Below are 22,140 nucleotides of genomic sequence, written 5' to 3' on the forward strand. Positions count from 1 at the left end.
TCATCTATATAAGTTCATCTGTACTTTAAAGAATAGGCTCAGTTTTTAAATATGTAACAGAGAATAACTAACTTATAACAGTCACAAAAATGAAAGCAAGAATAGCAGAGAACAGGTAAATTGTAGTTTTCTTCAACAATAAAACATGCACACAAGAGATAGTACACAGGTTAAGGTCTTGCACACAGTTGAATCCCTGGTACCATCACCAAAAGCAACTTCTGAATACAGAGCCAGGAGTAAGTCCTAAGTACTACTGGGTTTAGTCTACTTCTTTCCCCCCAAATACCAAATAGCAACAAGACAAATGAAGCAAGCAATTAAAATGAATGTGTAGGAGCCACTTCTGTCAACATAGCACTTTCTCAGGACAAAGAACTCTATTTTTATGCTGCTCTGCACTTTTTATTTATAGAGAGGAAACATCGACTCTATTCCCTTCACTATTAAGCATAAATCAAAATTTTATGTAAAAATTATTCAATTATCATAGCAGAATGTACTCACACAAGAGTAATCAACAGTTCCCAATCATATCCCTACTCTGAAGTGTTTTAGGAGTGACATTTCTGCTTGTGTTAAAGAGAGTGTTCCCAGCAAGAGATTGCATTCACTGTTGTATCACACAATCACTGGGCACTTATTAGCTCAGGCAAAACATGTCATTTGAGGTTGAATATTAGATGTAAAAAAATGGTTTGAATTTAATCAACATGCAACATAATTATATCTTTGCCTCATTATTCTGATCTTTAACCCGGTACATTTGTATAAATCTTTACAATTTATTTATCTTTGAATATTTACATTCCAAGATTATTTGTTGAAGAGACTATGGTCATAAAGTAATTTTATTTTTATTTTTGTTTTGTTTGTATATTTTGGGCCATACTCAACTGTGCTCAGGGTTTACTACTTGTCTCTGTGCTCAAGAATCAACCCTGGGGCTGAAGCTATTAGGATGGTTACGGTGTTTGCTTCCCATGCAGCCAACCAGAGTTTAATCCCAGATATCTCATATGGTACCCTGAGCCTGTCACAGGTAATTTCTGAGTGTAGAACCAGGAGTAGCCCCTAAGCATCACTGGGTGTGGCTCAAAAACAACAAAAAAGAATCACCCTTGAAGGGACTTAAACTATTTGGGGTACTGGAAATTGAACCCATCCTACTTAGATACTGTCACTTCAGTCCCTAAAAAGTAATTTTAAGGGTAATTAACTTTTGTTTTGAGTCACACCTGACAATGCTCTGGAGTTACTCCTGGCACTGCAATCAGAAATTACTCTTGGAGATGTTTGGGGACCATATAGGATGCCAGGGATTGAGCCACTAGTTGGCTGTGTGCAAGGCAAATGCCCTACCTGCTGTACCCTAGTTTGGTCCTGATGCATTACTCAATTTTAAACTAATAAACAAAAATTTCTGGAGTTAAATAAAATGAAAATGTACACAGTGGCTATTTCTAAAATAATACAGATTATGAAAATTTTATTTTCTACTTTTCTTTGGCTTCCCAATTATTCACAGTGGCTTGTATGATTTTGATCTGTATCAAAATCATATTAATAGTTTCTTAAAGTGCTCGCTTCGGCAGCACATATACTAAAATTGGAACGATACAGAGAAGATTAGCATGGCCCCTGCGCAAGGATGACATGCAAATTCATGAAGCGTTCCATATTTAAAAAAAAAAAGTTTCTTAAAGACCCAGTAATTATGATCAATTGTTTAAAATTAGATTCCAGGGCCCGGAGAGATAGCACAGCGGTGTTTGCCTTGCAAGCAGCCGATCCAGGACCAAAGGTGGTTGGTTCGAATCCTGGTGTCCCATATGGTCCCCCGTGCCTGCCAGGAGCTATTTCTGAGCAGACAGCCAGGAGTCACCCCTGAGCACCGCCGGGTGTGGCCCAAAAACCAAAAAAAAAAAAAAAAAAAAATTAGATTCCAAAGTAAAAATAATTTTAGACTATTAAAAAACATGACTCCAAATGAGATATAAATTGAACTGTGAAAAATTATTGCTACACTGGCCCATACAGCACAAAACGGGCCACACCATTTGACGCTCAGGAGTTACTCCTGGCTATGCGCTCAGAAATCACTCCTGGCTTGGGGAGACCATATGGGACGCTGGGGGATCGAACCGAGATCCATCCTACATTAGTGCTTGCAAGGCAGACACCTTACCTGTAGCACCACCTCTCCGGCCCCTACATTTGAACCTTTTATTAAAACTTTGATAATATTTTGATGAAATGAACTTTTACATATACTTAAAAAGTAATGAAGTTGTGTAAAGCAATTTACAGGTATGATGTTGTTTAGACTAAGTTTTTCAACCACAATAGCACAGGTTTTCCTGACTCACAAATATGTATTAAGCATGGGCAACTGGCTGTGGGTGGTCATGCTTTTCTCGGGGGTCGGGGGGAGTCAAGGATATTGCATTTGGAGGGGATTCAAAAAGACAAATGCTCAAGTTATAGTATTTAATCAATAAAAGAAGATTTGAGACTCCAAGAAGAAAAAGAAATAAATATTCTTGATGTGTTAGAATCACCAAGAAATACATTTTAGGATTTGGGAGAGAGGTCAGAGGTCAGGGAACATGGTTTCTATGTGTAAGGCTCTAAATTCAATCCCAGGCACAATATGAACCTCAACAACCTCCAGGTGTGGTACTGGAGTCCCTTGAGCACAGATGGGCCCAGGAATCAAACTGCTTGTCTGGTGGCTGAGTATCTCCAGGAGAGTCTTTTCTATCCCCTATTTCCTGAGCACTGCTTGGGATATAATTTCTTCCAAAGATACACAACAATTTAGAAAAATTATGTGTTAGTGTTTGCATTCAAAGAGGGAAAAATTCTATTTTTGTGTTTGTCCATATGTGAGAAAAAACACTGTAAAAATTGCAAGAAATTGAGTTATCTTTTAAAAAGTGAGGAAAAGAGGAGGCAGAAACAACATTTTTTCTTTCTCTGGTTTCTTGGCAAAGGGAATACACTAGATAGAATATATTGATTTTGAAACCATGATTTCAGGTGGAAAATTAATGATCTTCTCTAGTCAGCTCTGAACTCCATCAAGAAGAAACTGAGAGAGGTGTTTTACTTTGAAAGAGAAATTTCTCATAAGAATTCATACTTAATTCACTGAGCTTCAGGGCCAGGGAAGCAGCTTAGTGTAAAAGCACTTTGCCTTTTAAATAAGGGCCCGGGGTTCAATTCCTGGCACCACAAAAGAAATAAAGCTATAAAAATTCTCTTTGAGATTTATATTTTAATTTGTGGTTTAAAGAACATTCGCTCTGAAGAGTAAGAAAGCTGGGCACAGATATGCAGTCAATAGGAAAGTGCCTACCCCTGAGAAGCAGCCTCCTTCATCTGACCATGACTCTGCACTAACCTTTCTGAACCTTCCCCTCTTGAGCTCTCCATCTTCCATTTGTCTATACTTGATCATGACTCACACAACTCTGAGATCAGAAACTCTCACTGGCCTGTCCAGCATCTCCAAGATACTAGTAGAGTGGTATGGGACTGAGCTGGTTTCACAAAGTTCACTTTGAGGTAATTGACTGCCATACCCAAAAGGCAGGTGTAAAATCAAAGGAGCTTCAAAAGACAGTAGAAAAAACAAGCATGAAAGAAAATGGTAGCAGCAAAGCAGTCTGAGTTGAACTAGGAAAATTAACATAATAAGCTAGCCTTATTATGCCTGGGCTACTATGACATAATTTTTTATTTGTTTTGTTTTGGGGCCATAGGTGGAGGTGCTAGGGGTTACCCCTGGCTCTACACTCAGGGTCATTCCTATCTGTACTGGGGAACATAAGGGATACCAGGGAACAAATCTAAGTCATCTGCATGCAAGGCAAATGTCATACTCGCTGTGCTATCACTCTGGCCCCTATGACATTATTTTTGATCAACAAAGAATGAAGATAAAAATAGAATTAGAATTAGACTTAGCAATAAGACAGAAAATCTATGATCTCTTGATAGGGCAATGAAGAAGATGCATCATTTCTTTGTCATTTGTGTATTTATTTATTTGGGGGGGGCCACACCCATTTGATGCTTAGGGGTTACTCCTGGCTAAGTGCTCAGAAATTGCCCCTGGCTTGGAGGGACCATATGGGACGCTGGGGGATCGAACCGCAGTCCTTCCTTGGCTAGCGCTTGCAAAGCAGACACCTTACCTATAGAGCCACCTCACCGGCCCCTGTATATTTATTTTTGTCTGTTTTTGGCATTTGATTTTTTTTTTGGCTCTGGGGTTTACTGTGGTTGGGGCTTACTCTTCATACAATTCAGGGGACCTAATGGGATGCTGGAGACCAAGCTCAGTCTAACTTTGTACAAGGCAATCACCCTGCCCACTGTACTATCTGGCACTTCCTAGGTATTCTTACCTGAAGATGATAATTCCAGTCCACTTATAGCAAACTTCTAGTAAACCCTCTGCAAATCCAAACCAAGGGGTATTCTACAAAGTAACTCTGAGTACTTTTCTAAAATGTCAATACATAAAGCATAACAACTTGCCTTAACCTTGACCTTCAGGCAGAAAAGGTAATGCATATATATTATCTTTTTATTTTAATTTAATATTTTAATTTTAATTAAAATTTTAATTTCTTATTTTTAATTTCTTATTTTTTGCTGCTCTTCCTGATTAAAAAATTAGGCTGCACAATTTCTATGCTATTTTTCTGTTTAAGTAATTAGGGATTACAGAGTTTAATAGTGAACAAGCTTTCTTATATACCAGATAGATATTAAATAATGGCTTAAAAATTTTGAATTCTGATTTATGTTGAAATAACTCTAAAAAGTAGTTTCTTTATGATTCCAAATGCATTTCAGTAGAGCAGTACTTTTTTACCCTTCAAGGAACATTGCTAGTATTTTTTGTAATAGGTACACAACCAAGTGGGAGGGCGAGAGATAAGCCCTATTCTATAAGTTCATCCTCCTGAGTGTAACTAGAATAGCCAGGAGAAATGGCAGGTTATTATTTTGCCAAACAAACTCATTTTCACTGTGTCAAATAAGTAAGATCCAATTATGAAACCATTGAGTAATGTAAGGCTCATTCGCAGTAATCCAACCCTGGGAAAACAGTTCTGAAGCAGAGCAGCCGTGAGAATTAATAAACAAAGCCAGACTCAAGGGAGAAAAGCATGAAGGGCTTCCAGCCTTGTGGTCCAAGAGCCCACCAAACTCACCTGTCTTCATTGACCAGCTCAGTCCACACTGGAAGGGGGAGGGTTGAGTGGCTAACAAAAGTACCTATCTCACTTTTGTTGTTACTCCCTTATTGTTTCTTGTTTTTGTTTTGTTTTGTTACCTTTTTCTTCTTTTTTCCCTTTCTTCTTCTAAATAGATATTTATAACACCTAGACGGACTCCTCCTAGTTTTTTTTTTTCGTTTGCCCTTTTCTTTTCTTTTTCCTTTCTTTTCCTCTCTCCTATCTTTTTTATTTATTTTTTATTTTTTGGTTTTTGGGCCACACCTGGAGGTGCTCAGGGGTTACTCCTGGCTGTCTGCTCAGAAATAGCTCCTGGCAGGCACGGGGGACCATATGGGACACCGGGATTCGAACCAACCACCTTAGGTCCTGGATCGGCTGCTTGCAAGGCAAACACCGCTGTGCTATCTCTCCGGGCCCTCTCCTATCTTTTCTTATATTTCCAATAGAACCACATTACTGGAATCACCTTGATCAGCCTCATAATTTAAGGGGGAATGGATGGTACCAAGACCAGACAGTCGAAAGTTCATTTGGTGGAAATAAAAAATGATCCAAAGTCAAAGACAATAGAATAGAAACCCAATCTACAAGTTGTACAAGTGGGGAACAGTTGCACTAGCATTATGGGGGTAAAGGAGGGAGATGTGGGATGCATGCTGGGAACAGGGTTGGAGGGAGGACAACACTGGTGGTGGGACTGCCCACCACTCATTATGTGAGTATTCAGAGAATGTTCCCCAAACATACAATCAATTAATCTTTCATAAAGGGGCAAGAAATGCAAAATGGAGCAAGGAAAACCTCTTCAACAAGTGTGTTGGGACAACTGGTCAGCCACATGCAAAAGAAAAGTGAAATCGGTCCTCCATCTAACACCATGCAGAGGTCAAATTCAAATGGATTAAAGACCTTGATATCAGACAGGGAGCCATAAGATCTATAGAAGAACACCTAGGTGAAAAGACTCCATGACATTGAAACTAAAGGCATCTTCAAGGAGGAAACAGCACTCTCCAAACATGTGGAAATGGAGATAATCAGATGGAACTATATTAAATTCATAAGCTTCTGCACCTCAACAGAAATAGTGACTAGAATACAAAGGCCATCTACAGAATGAAAGAAACCATTCTATTTACCCAATATCCATCAGATAAGGGGTTAATATTTAAGATATACAAGGTACTGACAGAACTTAACAAGAAAAAACATCTAACCCCATCAAAAATGGGGAGAAGAAATGAACAATTTCTCAAAGAAAAAATACAAATGGCCAAAAGACAAATAAAAAAATGCTCCACATCACTAATCATCAGGGAGATGCAAATCAAAACAACAAGGAGGTACCATCTCATGCCACAGAGACTGGCACACATCATGAAGAACAAAAACAATAAGTGCTGGTGGGGATGTGGGAAGAAAGGAACTCTTATTCACTGCTGGTGGAAATGCCATCTAGTCCAGTTACTAAGTCTCTGGGAACCTTTCTGAAGGTGTCACACAGGCGGGCAAGAGGCTTGGACACCGAGATCTGTAAGCAAAGCATCTGTTTTCACTTTGGGAAGCAGTTCCACCAGAACCACAGGTCCAATAACATGCAAACTTTTCAGATACAGCTGTATGCTCAGAATCACAAGATGACTACTGTGGCCACACAGCGTCAACACAGGGAGTAAGACTGTCCAAGTGATATCTTCACCCAGAGCAGCCTGGTGCCTGCCACTCCCATGCATGAACAGCAGATTTCCATTGGCACATGGGAGTTGCCTTAATCTATACATACATGTCCCTTAGAAGAGCACTTCTCAGAGCAGCTTCCAGAAACCCCCGAAGACAGGCCAGAACCATTGCCTTCAGACAAGCACAAAGTATGAATCTCCTTCCAAAGATTTATAGTTCATGCATAGCTTCTTCCGGATTTAGAAGCAATTTGCCCACCAATGAGGGTCATTTTGTTAGAAGGCAATGTTGCCTAGAAACCTGGTGACATCTGGCTCTTATCGAGTTACCAGGGGAACAGAGCTAGGAAGTCAGGCAAAGGTCAGATTCTCTCAGAAAAAAAAAGGAAATGACAGCTGTTTTATTAACTCTTTCTCACAGTTATCTTGGATTAAGTTATTTAAATCCTCTAAATTTCTCTTTATAATCTGTAAAGTGGTAATAATAATAATAACAGCACACAACTCAGATGTCTGTCCTGAGTATTAAAGGCAGTGCCAGGCCAAAAGCTAGTTGAACTTAGCTTTTCTCATGATATCATCTCTGAGTCCTTGTCTACCTTTAAGGACCTGTGTGATTTTACTGCCACCAATCTGACAATCAGGGATATTTCCCTCCTCTTAAAGTCAGTTGATTAGTAACCTTAATTCCATTGGCAACTCTAGTTCCCCGTTTTCATGTAACCAAGCAAATGCATAGTTTTAGGGCATAATTTTACCTACCACAGATGGAACCAGATACCAGCAGAGTCCACCTGTTGTAACTTTTCTCCCTTCCTAGGCTGGCAAGGGAAGTAGGGCCCAGTGTGAGGGGCATTTTAAGGCAACCCACTCTACTCACATATGGGCTTAGCAGTCTGAGTCTGATGGAGACACTGGCATTTGATGAGTCTCTAGATATGTCCTGCCAGTCAAATAGTTTTCTAAATGATTTTCTTTTCATTTATAAATTGTGATTATTTTAAAAATTGATACAGAGATACACAAATATCTCTGAACTGGACCAAGAAGAACTAATACATGTATTGGCTCCCATGTCCATATTTTGTACTCAAATAAAGCATCATTCACCAATTCTTACATTCTTTCTGGCCTCAGAATCTTTATTTACACAGCTCCCCAGGCTCTTCATACCAACAAACTAACCTGGCACATAATATTACCTCTAAGTAGTGACAGGTATGACTTTCATGACAAGAGAGAGAAGTTCCTTCATTGTTTGCAATGCAGAAGTGGTCATATCTTCTCCAACCCTACATGGGAAAACTCTCTGTGTATATTAATCCTGACACATAGTCACAGGACTGAGTAAAATACATGGAAAATATTAGAAGTGAAGGTACTGTTTCCAGACAAAGGAGAGTTTGTAAAGGCACATAGAATAAAACCTGGTATTCCTATTGCTCAAGGTTTGTATTTAAAATTCTAAGCATTTCACTCCTTGGTTAAAAATAAACCGAAAGCACTAAACATTGCTGGTCTTGGGAGAAAGTGCAAAGACCTTTCTCCTCAATGGAGAGTGAAGTAATATCAAGAATTCAGGAACAGTTTACCCTGTGTCTCTGGGAAAGTCACTCCCAGGAAGAAGGTGAGAAAAAGCTCAGGCAGGTCCCCAGGTAAGAAAAAAATCAAAATTAGAATGACGGAGCTGGGTCCATCAATGGACCTCCACATAATACAGAGGTACAGTGGTAGGGTGCTGGCCTGGCATGTGGTACAGTGAGTAGGGTGCTGGTCTGCAAGTGGTGGACCTGGGTTTGATCTCTGGCATCCCATATAGCCAGTGCCTCACTGTTTGTGGCCCCAAGACAAAACAAAACAAACAAAAAGTGAGAACAAATCTTCAAAGAAGTCCATAAGATATTCCACCTACAACTACATTATTTAGCTACAGTGGAAGACTTGTCCTAATGTTGCTCTTATAAAATCAAATATCAGAACAAATGTCAGATACGATAAGACTTTTAGAAAGCTCTAATACCTTAAAAGCAAGTCAAAGGGATATATCTTAAACAAGTACATTGTATGGCAAAAAAGAAGTTCTGAACAACATGGAGCACAGTCAACCTTTGATGAGAACCTGAACCCTGATTCATACCCTTATACTTTGATCAATGGTGTCCATAAAAATGTCCTAATTTGGGGGGGAAGTTTTTGGGTCACACTGGCGATACTCAGGGGTTACTCCTGGCTCTGCACATGGAAATCACTCCTGGCAGGCTCAGGGGACCATATGGGATGCTGGGAATTGAACCAGGGTCCGTCTGTGGTTGAACACGTGCAAGGCAAATACCCTACTGCTGTGCTATTGCTCCAAAAATGTCCTAGTTTTATATCTCATACCTAATGGAGAAGAGATGAAAGAAGAAAGAGTAAATTATAGTGTGCAATAGTAAATTATATACAGTCACATACAGGACTTGGGGAGAGTAAAAGAACAAGAAAGACAGAAAGTTAGAGGAGACAAGAGAGAGAGAGAGAGAGAGAGAGAGAGAGAGAGAGAGAGAGAGAGAGAGAGAGAGAAAATCACCAACAGAGAGGGGCAGAGGAAATAAGATTAGGAGGAACTAGAGAGAAGGAAACAAGAAAGAAAAAAATGAGAATGGCAGCATGAAATGAAAGGGGACAGAAAGGGCTGGCCAGCACTGAGAATGAAAGAGAAGGAGCTAAGAAAAGCAACAAATAAAAAAAGTGGGTCATTTTTTTAGGCAGACAAGCTCGGTTAAGCAAGTGCCCTGCTGGCAATAATATTTTATTCTAGTCACTATATCATATTCACATACTTCACTAAGTGTCTAAATTCCCAGCACAATGCTAGACATATGAAGGCATGAAAAGCAATGGAAGTCAACAAGTGTCTTGAGTCTTCTCCTCTTCTTCTTCTTTTTTATTTTATTTTATTTTATTATTATTATTATTATTTTTTGGTTTTTTCAGGCCACACCCGTTTGATGCTCATGGGTTACTCCTGGCTAAGCGCTCAGAAATTGCCCCAGGCTTGGGGGGACCATATGGGACGCTGGAGAGATCAAACCGTGATCTTTCCTTGGCTAGCGCTTGCAAGGCAGACAACTTACCTCTAGCGCCACCTTGCTGGCCCTGAGTCTCCACTTCTATATTGCTCCCCCGTGTATCTCTAGACAGGACAGGAATAGCTCTGCTTCTGAATGAGTTCTGCCTCCCCAGAAGACTTCGGGCCTTGTACCTTGCCCTATAGCACCTAAAGCATCTCCTGGCTCTCCTAGTCTGAGTCCCAAGAGAAATAGAAGGATGGAAGAATTTTAGGGGCCATCCTTGGTAGAAAGTACAAAGTTCTTTTAACACTTTCAGAACTGGAGAGATAGTACAGATTTCATGTGTTGAGCTTGAATGTGGCCAACACTAATTTGGTCCCTGGTACTGTATTTGGTTTCCCAAGCAGCACCAATAGTGATTTCCAAGCACAGAGTCAGTTGTAAATTACACATGGAGATGATGACGTGTTCTGGGAGAAAATATACACTTCAACAAGCAGCTCCCAAGTGGTCCTGCAGCTGAATGCAGATTTTACTGTGCCCCACTTCACTGTGCCCTGCTGTGCACTCAGCTCCAAGGGGATCTTGCTCCCTGGAGAAACTGTAATTAGAAAGCACTGCTGAGGGTGATTCGTTTCAGTTATCAGTCACCAAGCAGTTGCTAAGGGGCTTCCATAGCTAGACAGGGCCTGGTAAGCTCTCTACTGCAAGTAAGCTTGAGACCCAGCAGTGACTGCCAGAGCATAGTGCAAAACGAAAGGATGGGATTGGAGTGCCATGAAACAGACTCCCTAGGGGCTGGGTTTAGGGGTAAGAAGTTAACCTGCCATATGTTCCTTTCTCCTTATGAAAAAAAAATGTACCTTTAGCTATTTACCAGAGCTAAATCTACATCAGATTACCTTGGAAATCCGATAAACCCTCCCAGAAGCAGTCCCCATGGTCTTAGTATCCTGAGTCTTAGGGAGGTGATAGGGTCGCTAGGTATGGCTTTCCAAATGACCTCTATTCTTAATTTAAAGGACCACCATGATTACTGTATTATTCTCTGACAAAATGGAATACAAGAAGGAAGGAAGGAAGGAAGGAAGGAAGGAAGGAAGGAAGGAAGGAAGGAAGGAAGGAAGGAAGGAAGGAAGGAAGGAAGGAAGGAAGGAGGGAGGGAGGGAGGGAGGGAGGGAGGGAGGGAGGGAGGGAGGGAGGAAAGGAAGGAAGGAAGGAAGGAAGGGAGGAAGGGAGGGAGGGAGGAAGGGAGGGAGGGAGGGAGGAAGGAAGGAAGGAAGGAAGGAAGGAAGGAAGGAAGGAAGGAAGGAAAGAAGGAAGGAAGGAAGGAAGGAAGGGAGGGAGGGAGGGAGGAAGGAAGGAAGGAAGGAAGGAAGGAAAGAAGGAAGGAAGGAAGGAAGGAAGGGAGGGAGGGAGGAAGGGAGGGAGGGAGGAAGGGAGGGGGGAAGGGAGGGAGGGGGAAGGGAGGGGGAAGGGAGAGGGAAGGGGGGAAGGGAGGGAGGGAAGGAGGGAGGAAAGAAAGGAAAGAAGGGAGGGAGGGAGGGAGAGAAGGAGAAAAGTGAGCAGCTGGTTTGATGACAAAGACATGGAATTACCACCTGGTGGCAGCATTTCTATACTAAAGACAGAGTGGGAAGAATGTGTGTGTGTGAGTGTGTGTGTGTGTGTGTGTGTGTGTGTGTGTGTGTGTGTGTGTGTGTGTGTGTGTGTGTGTACATGTACAGAAGCACACATGCACCTTGACAAGGAAGGAGAAATTGAAATGGAATAATAAAATATCAGGGCCAAACCCAACACAGTTAATTACTCCAATGCTGACCTAATGAACTGTTCTAGAGTCTGTACTCCAGATTCTTTGTTCCTGTGCATGAGAGTGGAGGAGCCTAATTTCCTCTATACATTTTCAGTTTCGAGGGTTAAACAGTACCAAAATTGGAACACTGAGAAACTGGGCTATTTAGCACTTAGAAATAGTTCCCAAACAGGGGATGAAGATGTAGCTGGACAGCAAAGTACTTGTATTCATGATTTATATGTCTCTTGCTCCTTTCAACTATGGGTCACATACCTGAATGCTGGGGAGCAAATGAAGACCCCAAGATATAATAATTTACTTCATTCCCCTGGAAGGAGAACTGGGTCAGGTACCTGAGTCTCTATATTCCCAACTGGGATACAGATACTCCTGCTCTGCTTTTGCCAGCCCTAATATGGATACTACTTACTTCCCCCACTTTTTTTTTTTGAGGTGCCTTTCCCCCCAGAGATTCCTGGTAGAAAAATTGTTTGTCTCCTGCTAAAGTAGTTGATGATCTAAGATAGTTGATGATCATTCTTAAACTTCAACCTCAGAAACAAACAAACAAAAGCAACTAAACCATATTTAGTAGTAGAAAACTCAGACTTTATATGATCTAAAAAAAAAAAAGTGATGGGCTTCCTTTATCGTTCTCAGAACAACTGCCTCCCACTCCCAAACACGAAATGTTCTGGCATCATGGAATGTGGCTACAAACTAGGCTAGCTCATGTGTTCTCAGTGGCCTCGGGAAATGCTGAAGAGGATCAGCTCCCGATGCATATGTCCTATAACTGGGCATGATGAATGGCTGCTTCTTCTCTTCCCTGGGCTGCCCACAGGAGGAGTTCTATGGGATTAAGTGTCTAGGTGGGGAACAGGGTTAAGGCTTTTTCTGTCAACACTGCTAACACAATGAGAGTCTTATAAGTGGCCTCAAATCAGGACATAGCAATTTTATGATAGCTCTGGTTTCACAATGTCCATTCCCTAAGCAGTCTTTTGTGAAAGTCTGTTCAATCATGGAAAAGACTGAGCTCACCAGGAGTGATTCCTGAGTGCAGAGTCAGGCTCTTGAGCACTGCCAACTGTGACCCAAAATCCAAAACATGTTTAAAATAATAAACAAGATCATAACAAATAAGCAAAATATATAAAGCCATTAAAAGCAGGAGATATTTTGGAAATAAATATATCAAATACAAACCCAGTGAAATAAGGTGACACTCCTATTCTCAAAGGGAGAAAAAACGATGGAAGAAAGGAAAACACTACTTATAATTTTCTAGATCTAGAACCTAAAAGCTGTTTAGTGATAAGTACATTTTCGACTTTTACACTCCAGGAATTAAATTACAATAAAAAATATTAAGATCAAGCCAAAAAAGTATTCACTCTCAGGAACTCCAGATGCTGACATCAGAGTTGAAGGTAGCATCGACTACTGCAGACCTGTGTCATCAGCACCAAAGGCAAATGTTACCAATAAAGCAGGCACATATCACCAGCACTGCAAGCAAGGCTGACACTGGCTGTGATTCTGAGCACAGGTATCATGTCTCTCTCTTGCATTAAATTGTCAGGTATAGTACATCTGTGCAATTCCTCTCCTTTTAGTTCTATTTATTGTTTGATTGATTGATTGATTTTCAAGGGGTTGGGCTACAACCAGCAGTGCCCAGAGGCTACTCCTAGTGCTATGTTCAGGACTCACTTGTGGCAGTGCTCAGGGGATCCTATGCAGTGTCAGGGATTGAACCAAAGTCAGCTGCATGCAAGGCAAGCATCTTAATGCTTGTAACTATATCTTCAGGCCCTATTTTTCTTTCCTATCTCAATCTAGGCTTCAATTTGATTTCTAAGAATTTTCAATAGAGGTTGAGTATGTTATGTCTGAGAGTCACGTCGGTATGAAAGGGGCATGAAAAACATGCTGCATCTGAGAAAGTAAATTGTTTTTTGAATTTTTTTAAAAAAAGGGTCACCTTGCCCTTCTGTAAGCCCTTGTAGTAACACACATTTCCCACAGTTGCCATCAGGTTAGCTCATTGGCCAGCTCCATAGACTTGTTTTATTCTCAAAAGAGATAAAAACTAGGGGCTAGAGAGATAGCATGAAGGTAAGGCATTTGCCTCGCATGCAGAAGGATGGTGGTTTGAATCTCAGCGTCCCATATGGTCGCCCAAGCCTGTCAGGAGTGATTTCTGAGTATAGAGCCAATAGTAACCCCTGAGTGCTGCCGGGTGTGACCCATAAACCAGGGAGAGAGAGAGAGAGAGAGAGAGAGAGAGAGAGAGAGAGAGAGAGAGAGAGAGAGAGAGAGAGAGAGATGAAAACTAAGCCATAAAAAATCTTGAATACATTGATTTTGCAACCAAAATCCGGGCACTGTCAGAAGGAAGAGTAGGTCAAGTCCCTGTCCTGTGGAAGACTGGGGAGCTGCACCTATAGCTCACATCACCACCATTCCAATGGCCCAACTTCACCACTTTACCACTATTTCTACAGAGACACTTTACTGACCAAAACTCTAAGTATACTTATATTTGGATGGAGAACTGTAGGGTCTTCTTAAAGAAAAAATGCAGTAGCCTCTTCCTCCCCTTCTGTAATCCTGAAAATCCTAGAAGCCAAAGACATGTCCCATAGCCACCACCATGTCAGCCACAGAACCTAGAATTCCTGGAATGAATGGCTGCATATGCAGCCGCACATTTTTTTCAATACTGACACCTCAGTATTGACACCTCAGGAAAGCACCAAATTAGATGTCAAAGTAAGCACAGAAACCAACTAAGGTTAATGAATAAAGTCAGTAATACAGAAGCATTGACTAGCAACAAACAGCTTAGTAAACCTTAAAACAATGACACAATGACCTGTCGTGAGATATAATAATTTTCACAAATTTTTTTTGCTAAAGTATTTTTCAATTCCACTATGACTTAGTTGTAAACAAGCAATATAAAGTAAATTTTTTTTGTATCTGCCAAGGGAGAAGACTTAGGGATGGGTGAGAATACAGGGGGCAATGTTGGTGGTGGATTGGTTTTGGAATATGGAATGCCAGAAACAGATGTATTAAGAGCAGCTATGTAAAACTACTGTATTTAAATAAAGTAATAAAGATGTAAAAATAAATAAGTAGGGCCTGGTGTGGTGGTGCTAGAGGTAAGGTGTCTGCCTTGCAAGTGATAGCCTTGGACGGACCATGGTTCGATCCCCAGCATCCCAGATCCCCCCCAGGCTAGGAGCGATTTCTGAGTGCATATCCAGGAGTAATCCCTGACCATCAAATGGGTGTGCCCCCTTCCATATGAAATAAATGAATAAACACTAATTTACAAAAAAGATCCAGCAGGCTTCCTAGGGTGCAAAGCCACTGAAAGAGCCTTTTGGCCTCATCTTGTCTGACTTCCAGAATCCACTGATACTTCATAACAGTCATACAATGATCACAATGGTAGAAGTTTGGTGCCGAAATCTGCTTGCCACAGCACATGATGACAGATGTAAGTTTGTGTAAAACAGGATATTTATCTTAGGGGGAGAGGCAGATAGACAGTGGGGGTAAACAGGGGACTTTCCCTAACCTAGGCCATAGGGAACAAAATTGTCTACGGCAATAAGATGGAAGCAGAAGTGGTCTGTGCTACTCACAGAGGTCTTCAGTAGAAGGTGGGGCAAAGGCAGCCATAGATTCATACAGCTCCTCGTCACAACCAGGGTTGAGTGAGCATTTCATGAGCAGGTCTGTGGAAAGATGGGCCATGGACTCATACACATCGTCTGTCTCCTCCCCTTGCATCAGTTCCTCTTTTATGTGACTCTTCAACATGTCCACAGTTTCCTGAAAGACAAGACAGCATTCTGAGGGGTTTTCAGGAAGTTAGGACCTCCAGTGGCTTATGACAAAACCAAGACTCACTTGGCTCAAGGGTGTTGTATAGACTTCCCACTGCACTAAAAGCTGATTGGGGCCAAGCTCTAGGTCTCTTGGTTTTGTATTTTTAATTTTAAGTTTTGTCTCTTCCTTTTATGCTGAACATAAAGTTAAATTAACCATTTTGGAAATGTTGATTAACACCCAAGGAACAGAGGATACAAATTAAACACTCTCACCTGCACTCACTACAAGTCAGGTACCAAGTATGATGCTAGATGTTCACTTCTGCCTTATTTCATGCCATCCTTCCACCACTGTTTGAGAAAGGCTCATTTCCGAGTTGGGAATCCAAGACTTTACTCAAGGGTCTGTAATTCCAGTTTCTTTTTTAAATTTTTAAAATTATGCATAAGTTTATTTATTTATAATTATTTAAGCACCATGGTTCCAAAATTGTTCATGATATGTTCAGTCATACAGTGTACACTACCCTTTACCAGTACACATTTCCCACCACCAATGTCCCCAGTTTCCCTCCCACCCTCCCTCTGCCAGCCTCTTTGAGAACATTTTACTTTCTTTCTCTCTTCCCCCACTTTTGATACTGTGGTTTGCACTATTGTTAATGAAAGGGTTCTATATCAATTTAACTCCTTTTAGTGCCCTGTTTTTGTCCAGAGTGATCAATTCCAACTATCATTGTCATAGTGATCTCTTCTTTGCCCTAACTTCACTGCTCCACTATTGTGGCAAGCTTTCTGTCATGGAGTAGTCCTCTTGGATCTCATTTCTATTGTTTCTTGATAGTATTATATCCATACTATTTTTTTTCTTATATTCCACAAATGAGATTATTCTATTCTCTGACTCATTTCACTCATCATAATAATCTCCGTCTCCATCCGAGTATAAGCAAATTTCACAACTTAATTTTCCTGACAGCTGCATAATATTTCACTGTGTAGATGTACCAGTTTCTGTAGCTACTCATCTGTTATAGGGCACTTGGGTTGTTTCCAGATTCTGACTAAAGTGCTGCAAAAAACATAGGAATGAAGAGGGTTTTTCTGCATGGTTGTAGCCCCAGTTTCTAACCTTTATACTAATCTAGGTAGTTTCTCAATGCTAATAAATGATACATAAGGAGGGTTCCCTCACTATGATGTGAAAATTCAAATGGGCCACACAGGGCTGCAACAAAGGTGTTACACATGTTTTAGGAACTCAATTCTTTATCCTGGCTCCTCGAAGCAGGTTGTTCAAAATGTCTGACAGCATTAAGTACTGTGCCAAGATCATTGTAGAAGTGTCTCACATGCTAAAAGCTGCCCTGCCCTCAACCATTCTGCATACTGCTGCCAATAAAGTCAGAACTTTAGCTTTGCGGAAATCTTGGCACACCGTCTGGTAAGACACTTAAGGTTTACAGCTCTGATTTCAGCATCAAGCCACACTTCCTTCCATTCCAGGATGATTTGCTAACAAGACACAACCAGTGGAGCAGGTGACAGCTGTAAAGTGTTGGAAGCTCAAGACCTGCATTTGGCTTTGATGGAAAGAGGAAACAGGACAAGTTTGAGAGGTCACAGATCACTTAAAGGAACAGTCTTTAGAAAATGGAACTGAAGAGGCAATAGTGGAAGGTCAAAGAACAATGGTCAAAGATCCAAGATGATGTGAATCAGGTGAACTGCAATAAAAACTGAAAGTGTCTCTTCAAACTTCCCGTGGCCCAGAACAAAACCTCAGCTCAAGCACCTCCCTGGGTTCAGATCCTGTTTCTACTCTTCCTAGTGTTCCAGCACTTTGCCTTCAAGGTCCTTCCCTTTATTGTGAAAGAGGAATAATTAGGATGCCAATTTCAAAGGACTGTGGTAAGGATTAAATGGTATAATGCATTTTCAATTAAATAAATTCAGTAGAGAGTTACTATAAGTGACATAGAAATGAGGCAGTATGCTTTATACAGCTGTGATTTCCAAGTAAAGCTGAGAAAATATTCTCAGTTCATAAGCACCTCACTTTTATTTATCTTTTAACTTTTTTTTTTGGTTTTTGAGGCCACATCTGTTTGATGCTCAGGGGTTACTCCTGGCTAAGCGCTCAGAAATTGCCCCTGGCGTGGGGGGACCATATGGGACGCTGGGGGATCGAACCACAGTCCTTCCTTGGCTAGCGCTTGCAAGGCAGACACCTTACCTCTAGCGCCACCTCGCCAGCCCCATCTTTTAATTTTTGAGTCACACCCGGTGACACTCAAGAGTTACTTCTGGCTATGCGCTCAGAAATCACTCCTGGCTTGGGGGACCATATGGGATGCTGGGGGATTGAACCTCGGTCTGTCCTGGGTCAGCCATGTGCAAAGCAAACACCCTACTGCTGTGCTATTGCTCCTGCCCCACCTTTCTTTTATTTTTGTTATTGGTGTTTTGGGGGATACACCCAATGATGCTCCTGGCTCTGCACTTAGGAATCACTTCTGACAGTGTTCACGTGGGATACTGGGGATCAAACCTGGACCAGACACAGGCAAGGCAAACATCCTATCTGCTATGCTATTGACACAGTCCCATGAATACCCTAATACTTATAGCATAATGCCTTAAACAGGAAGGCGTAATATTTTCTTCATTCAAGACATTTTATCACTCAGAAGTTTGGGGCAGACTTAGATACAGAGCAGAGCTTCATCTCTGGGGAAGCTTCAAACCTTTCCTTTTGGGAAATCTAGAGTGAGTCTTTGGAACAAGATCACTCACTCCCTGTGATTGTGAAGGTGGCTAGGAAGGGCAGTTGCCTCAAGCATGAGCGAAGCAAAACTGGGGCTAGGAATAAGACCTCAGAATGGGAGAAGAGGCTACTCCAAGAAGGATATGAAGGTCAGTGATCACCAGGTCCAAAGAAAATGAGTTAACAAGACCTAGGGACAGGCCAGTTCAGACAATCATAAAGAGACCAACTATTGACAGCAGAGGCCTCAGAGTTGTCATCTGAAACCATAGGCAGAGTTTTATTGTGGCTTCTGCTAATATGATTCACCTAGGTCTAAGAGAGGGTGAGAAAGTTGAGGGCATCCTGTCAGGTACCTTAGAGGGGATAAAAAGGTGATTGGAGAAGAGGGGTCAGCAGCATCCTTTATCAGATTCATTCTGTAAATCTGTGAATTATCTGGAAAGGCACCATAGTGCTTAACATACATTATACTCTTGTACCCTCAAACCAATCCAATGGTGAAAAGGCTTTTTTAAAATTTAACTTCTTTCATGGAATCACCATGAGATACACAGTCACAATGTTGTTCATGATTGAATTTCAGTCCAACACACTTCACCATTTCCCATCACCAATGTCCTCAATTCAATTTCTTCCCCCTCTGCCAGCCTCTGTGACAGATTTTTCTTCTCTCTCTATCTCTCTCTCTCTCTCTCTCTCTCTCTCTCTCTCTCTCTCTCTTCCTTTTAGATACTGTGGTTTGCAAAATTGTTACTGAAGAGGTATCACGCTTATCACTTTATCTCCTCTCAACACCCAGTTAAGAAGGTTTTTGAATTTCCTTCTGTATATTAGGAACTAAAAGAAAGTCCCATAATTTGCTCAGTCATAATTGACAAGTATTGGTACAGAGATCTGAACCTAGATCTGTCTGTAGAGCTTACTGCATACATCTTCACATGCTGGACTAGCCAGAAGAGTCACAGAAGGATATACTGGAGGTTATATGTCCCATCCTGGGGGTGTTTCTCCTGTTTTATCCTTACCACATACTCATCGATGAATTGCCGCAGGTCCCGAAAGCCATGTTTCTCGGCAATGTTGTTGGGATAGTGGCCATGCTTGTTGGCCACACTGTAGGCCTGCAGAGCTCCTGGACAGGTGAGCAACAAAGCTGTGAGGTTTTTCAGTCCGTACTTTGCAGCAAAGTGCAACAAGGTGGGCAGTTCTTCATCCCTCTGATCTGAAAAATGATCAAGGAAAATTACTGGACATAAGAAAAGGAAAGTAAGGGCTCCCTTGTTCTCAGAGACGAAGCCACTAAGCATAGCATGCCTCCTAAAATCTTGGTCCAGGGCCTCCTTGATGGTCATGTGGGAGATAAAGTAAATGATATCTTAATGAACTAGCAATTATTTCATTAATATCCTACCTTTTTTTTTACCAAAAAAAATCAATAAATCCTGAGAATTAGTATAAATTCAAAATGTGCTAGTATAAAGGTATAAGGCACAGCTGCAAAACATGCTAGAAATCATGTTTCAACTTTAGCTGCAAAGTTCAAAGAACTTTAAGACTATATTTATGTGTGTGCTAAATAAATAAAAGGAAGTAGTCTACCTCCTTAGCTGCTCTTCCCTAGTTCTTGAAGCATATACTACACAGCTGGCTATGTTCCTTTGCCCTTCTATGCCATTTGGTTTTGAACTAAGAAATATTTCTAGGCCATCTGATGGGAAGATAATAAGATGGTATTCAGTGAGTTTCTTCTTTAGGAGAAGCAATGTTTTGGGGGCCATGTGGTGATGGGACTGAGTCATGGTTGGCCACATGAAGACATACACCTTAAATCTTGTACTGTTTATCTAGTTGTTATTGTTGTTGGTGATGGTGATAGTGGTGGTGGTAGTGAAGGTGGAGGGTGTGTGTGTGTGTGTGTGTGTGTGTGTGTGTGTGTGTGTGAGAGAGAGAGAGAGAGAGAGAGAGAGAGAGAGAGAGAGAGAGAGAGAGAAGACAAATCCAACTTGTGCTCTTTTTTTTGTTTTGGGGCCATGCCTGGCAGCGCTCAAGGGTTACTTCTGGCTCTGCGCTCAGAAATCGCTCCTGGCATGCTTGGGGGGACCATATGGGATGCTGGGAATCGAACCACCATCCATCTTGAGTAGGCCACATGCAAGGCAAACGCTGCATTATCTTTCCAGCCCCCCAACTTGTGTTTTTCAGAATAACATTTTTGTAATAAAAATTTTGATAAGTATCCCTGGATTCTTCTACTTTATTAGAGCATGAAATTCTACTCCCTGAGCTCCAAGTCTGAGAACAAAAAATATTAGTACCTATTCAAAGGGATGCAAAACCATTCTGTAGAAGAAAAATGAAAAGCTGCCCCAAGTACTTGCCCTCAGGAAAAATATTTGAAGTCAATGTAGCTGCATCCTGAGAATTATGAGCCTAGAGAAATACCATCATGGCATCCTTCCCAGGGTATCAAGCCCATCCTTGTTCAGGAAGTTCTCTAATCCATCTCCCAGCATGTTACATTGAGTAAACATTTGTTTTGCACCTACAATGATACCCAAAACTGTCCCACTGTCAAGGAGCCAAAAGTCCAGTACAAAAGACAGCCACACAAGGAGAGCTGGGCAGCAGGAACACAGCAAGAGGAGTCCATAGCTTCCTCTGCAGGTTCTAATCCTCCACACCAGACACCGCCTGCAGAAAAAGTCTTCCCCAGAAAATGCACTCTAGATCCTGCAAGGAGGTGAATAGGTAACTGGAGAGAGCAGGAAGAAACTCTTTCCAGAGTTCATCTTCCCAGATAAAATTCTCATTAGGTAAATAAAGTTCCAGAGCACAGAAACCCAGCAGGGCACTGGAGAGAGGAAGATAGACTGCAACCACAGTCAACTTCAGAAGGCAAACAGGGGCCACAGAGGGTTTTAGTGAGGAGTGAAGTATTCAGATTCTCAATTTAAAAGATTCTCAATTTGGTTCCTCAGTAAAGAATGAATTCTCCTTGGAGGATTCTCCCTGTGAGGGGTCTGCGGTTTGGAATTAAAGAATAGAAGTTGCTGGCTGGGGGGATGGAAGGGGAAGCAAGGAATCAAGGAGAGTGGCTGAAATAGACGAGTTAGGCAGACATGGTGCAGAGTCTGCACATGGCAGATAGGACCATAAAATAAACCGAGATGATTCCAATAAAACTTTAACTGACTTCTTGTGATTATTTCTCTGTCATTATCCTGCTTCTTCAGAGCCACTGGCGGAAGGGCTAAAGGCGCCTTGCTGAGAAGGGCCTCTCCCAGACACGTAGACATCAGACATTTTATATATATATATATGTATATGTGTGTGTGTGTATATATGTATGTATATATATGTATGTATATATATGTATGTATGTATGTATGTATGTATTTTAAGAACAACAGAGGATGAGTATGGCACAGAACCCATAGTAAATAGGAGCACAGGGTGGCTGGAAGCTTAAGTGAAGAGGCTGGAATCAACCCACTATTGACTTCCTGGGGTTCACTTGAGGACTTACTTGTCATCATATCTTCTTCTTCTAGTTGGTTGATGCCAAAGAGATGCAGTCCACTGGCAGGGATGTTGTTCTTCAGGGATTCAGTGAGCAGCTTATCAAGGGTGTCTGTGTTGTAGGGCACAATTTTAAAGGCCTGCATACAGACAGGAAGAAGGTCAGATGTAGCATCCAGCCATCTCCCATGCAGCAGGGCCATAGTGAATGA

General features: G+C 41.4%; 1 protein-coding gene and 1 non-coding gene across 2 annotated transcripts in view; one reads left to right on the forward strand and one right to left on the reverse strand.

Annotated features, from left to right (window-relative positions):
• Positions 1-22,140, reverse strand: part of PIK3AP1 (phosphoinositide-3-kinase adaptor protein 1) — a 110,657-nt gene that overhangs the window by 24,246 nt on the left and 64,271 nt on the right. Inside the window, 3 exon segments of the mRNA XM_049764384.1 lie at positions 15,451-15,640; positions 19,435-19,631; positions 21,936-22,068. Of these exon segments, the coding sequence (XP_049620341.1) occupies positions 15,451-15,640; positions 19,435-19,631; positions 21,936-22,068 (520 nt within the window).
• LOC125995273 (U6 spliceosomal RNA) lies at positions 1,580-1,686 on the forward strand. The gene has a single exon (XR_007490822.1). It is a non-coding gene; the product is annotated as a U6 spliceosomal RNA (small nuclear RNA).

Source organism: Suncus etruscus, chromosome 17 (genome assembly GCF_024139225.1).
Source record: "Suncus etruscus isolate mSunEtr1 chromosome 17, mSunEtr1.pri.cur, whole genome shotgun sequence".
NCBI lineage: Eukaryota > Metazoa > Chordata > Mammalia > Eulipotyphla > Soricidae > Suncus > Suncus etruscus.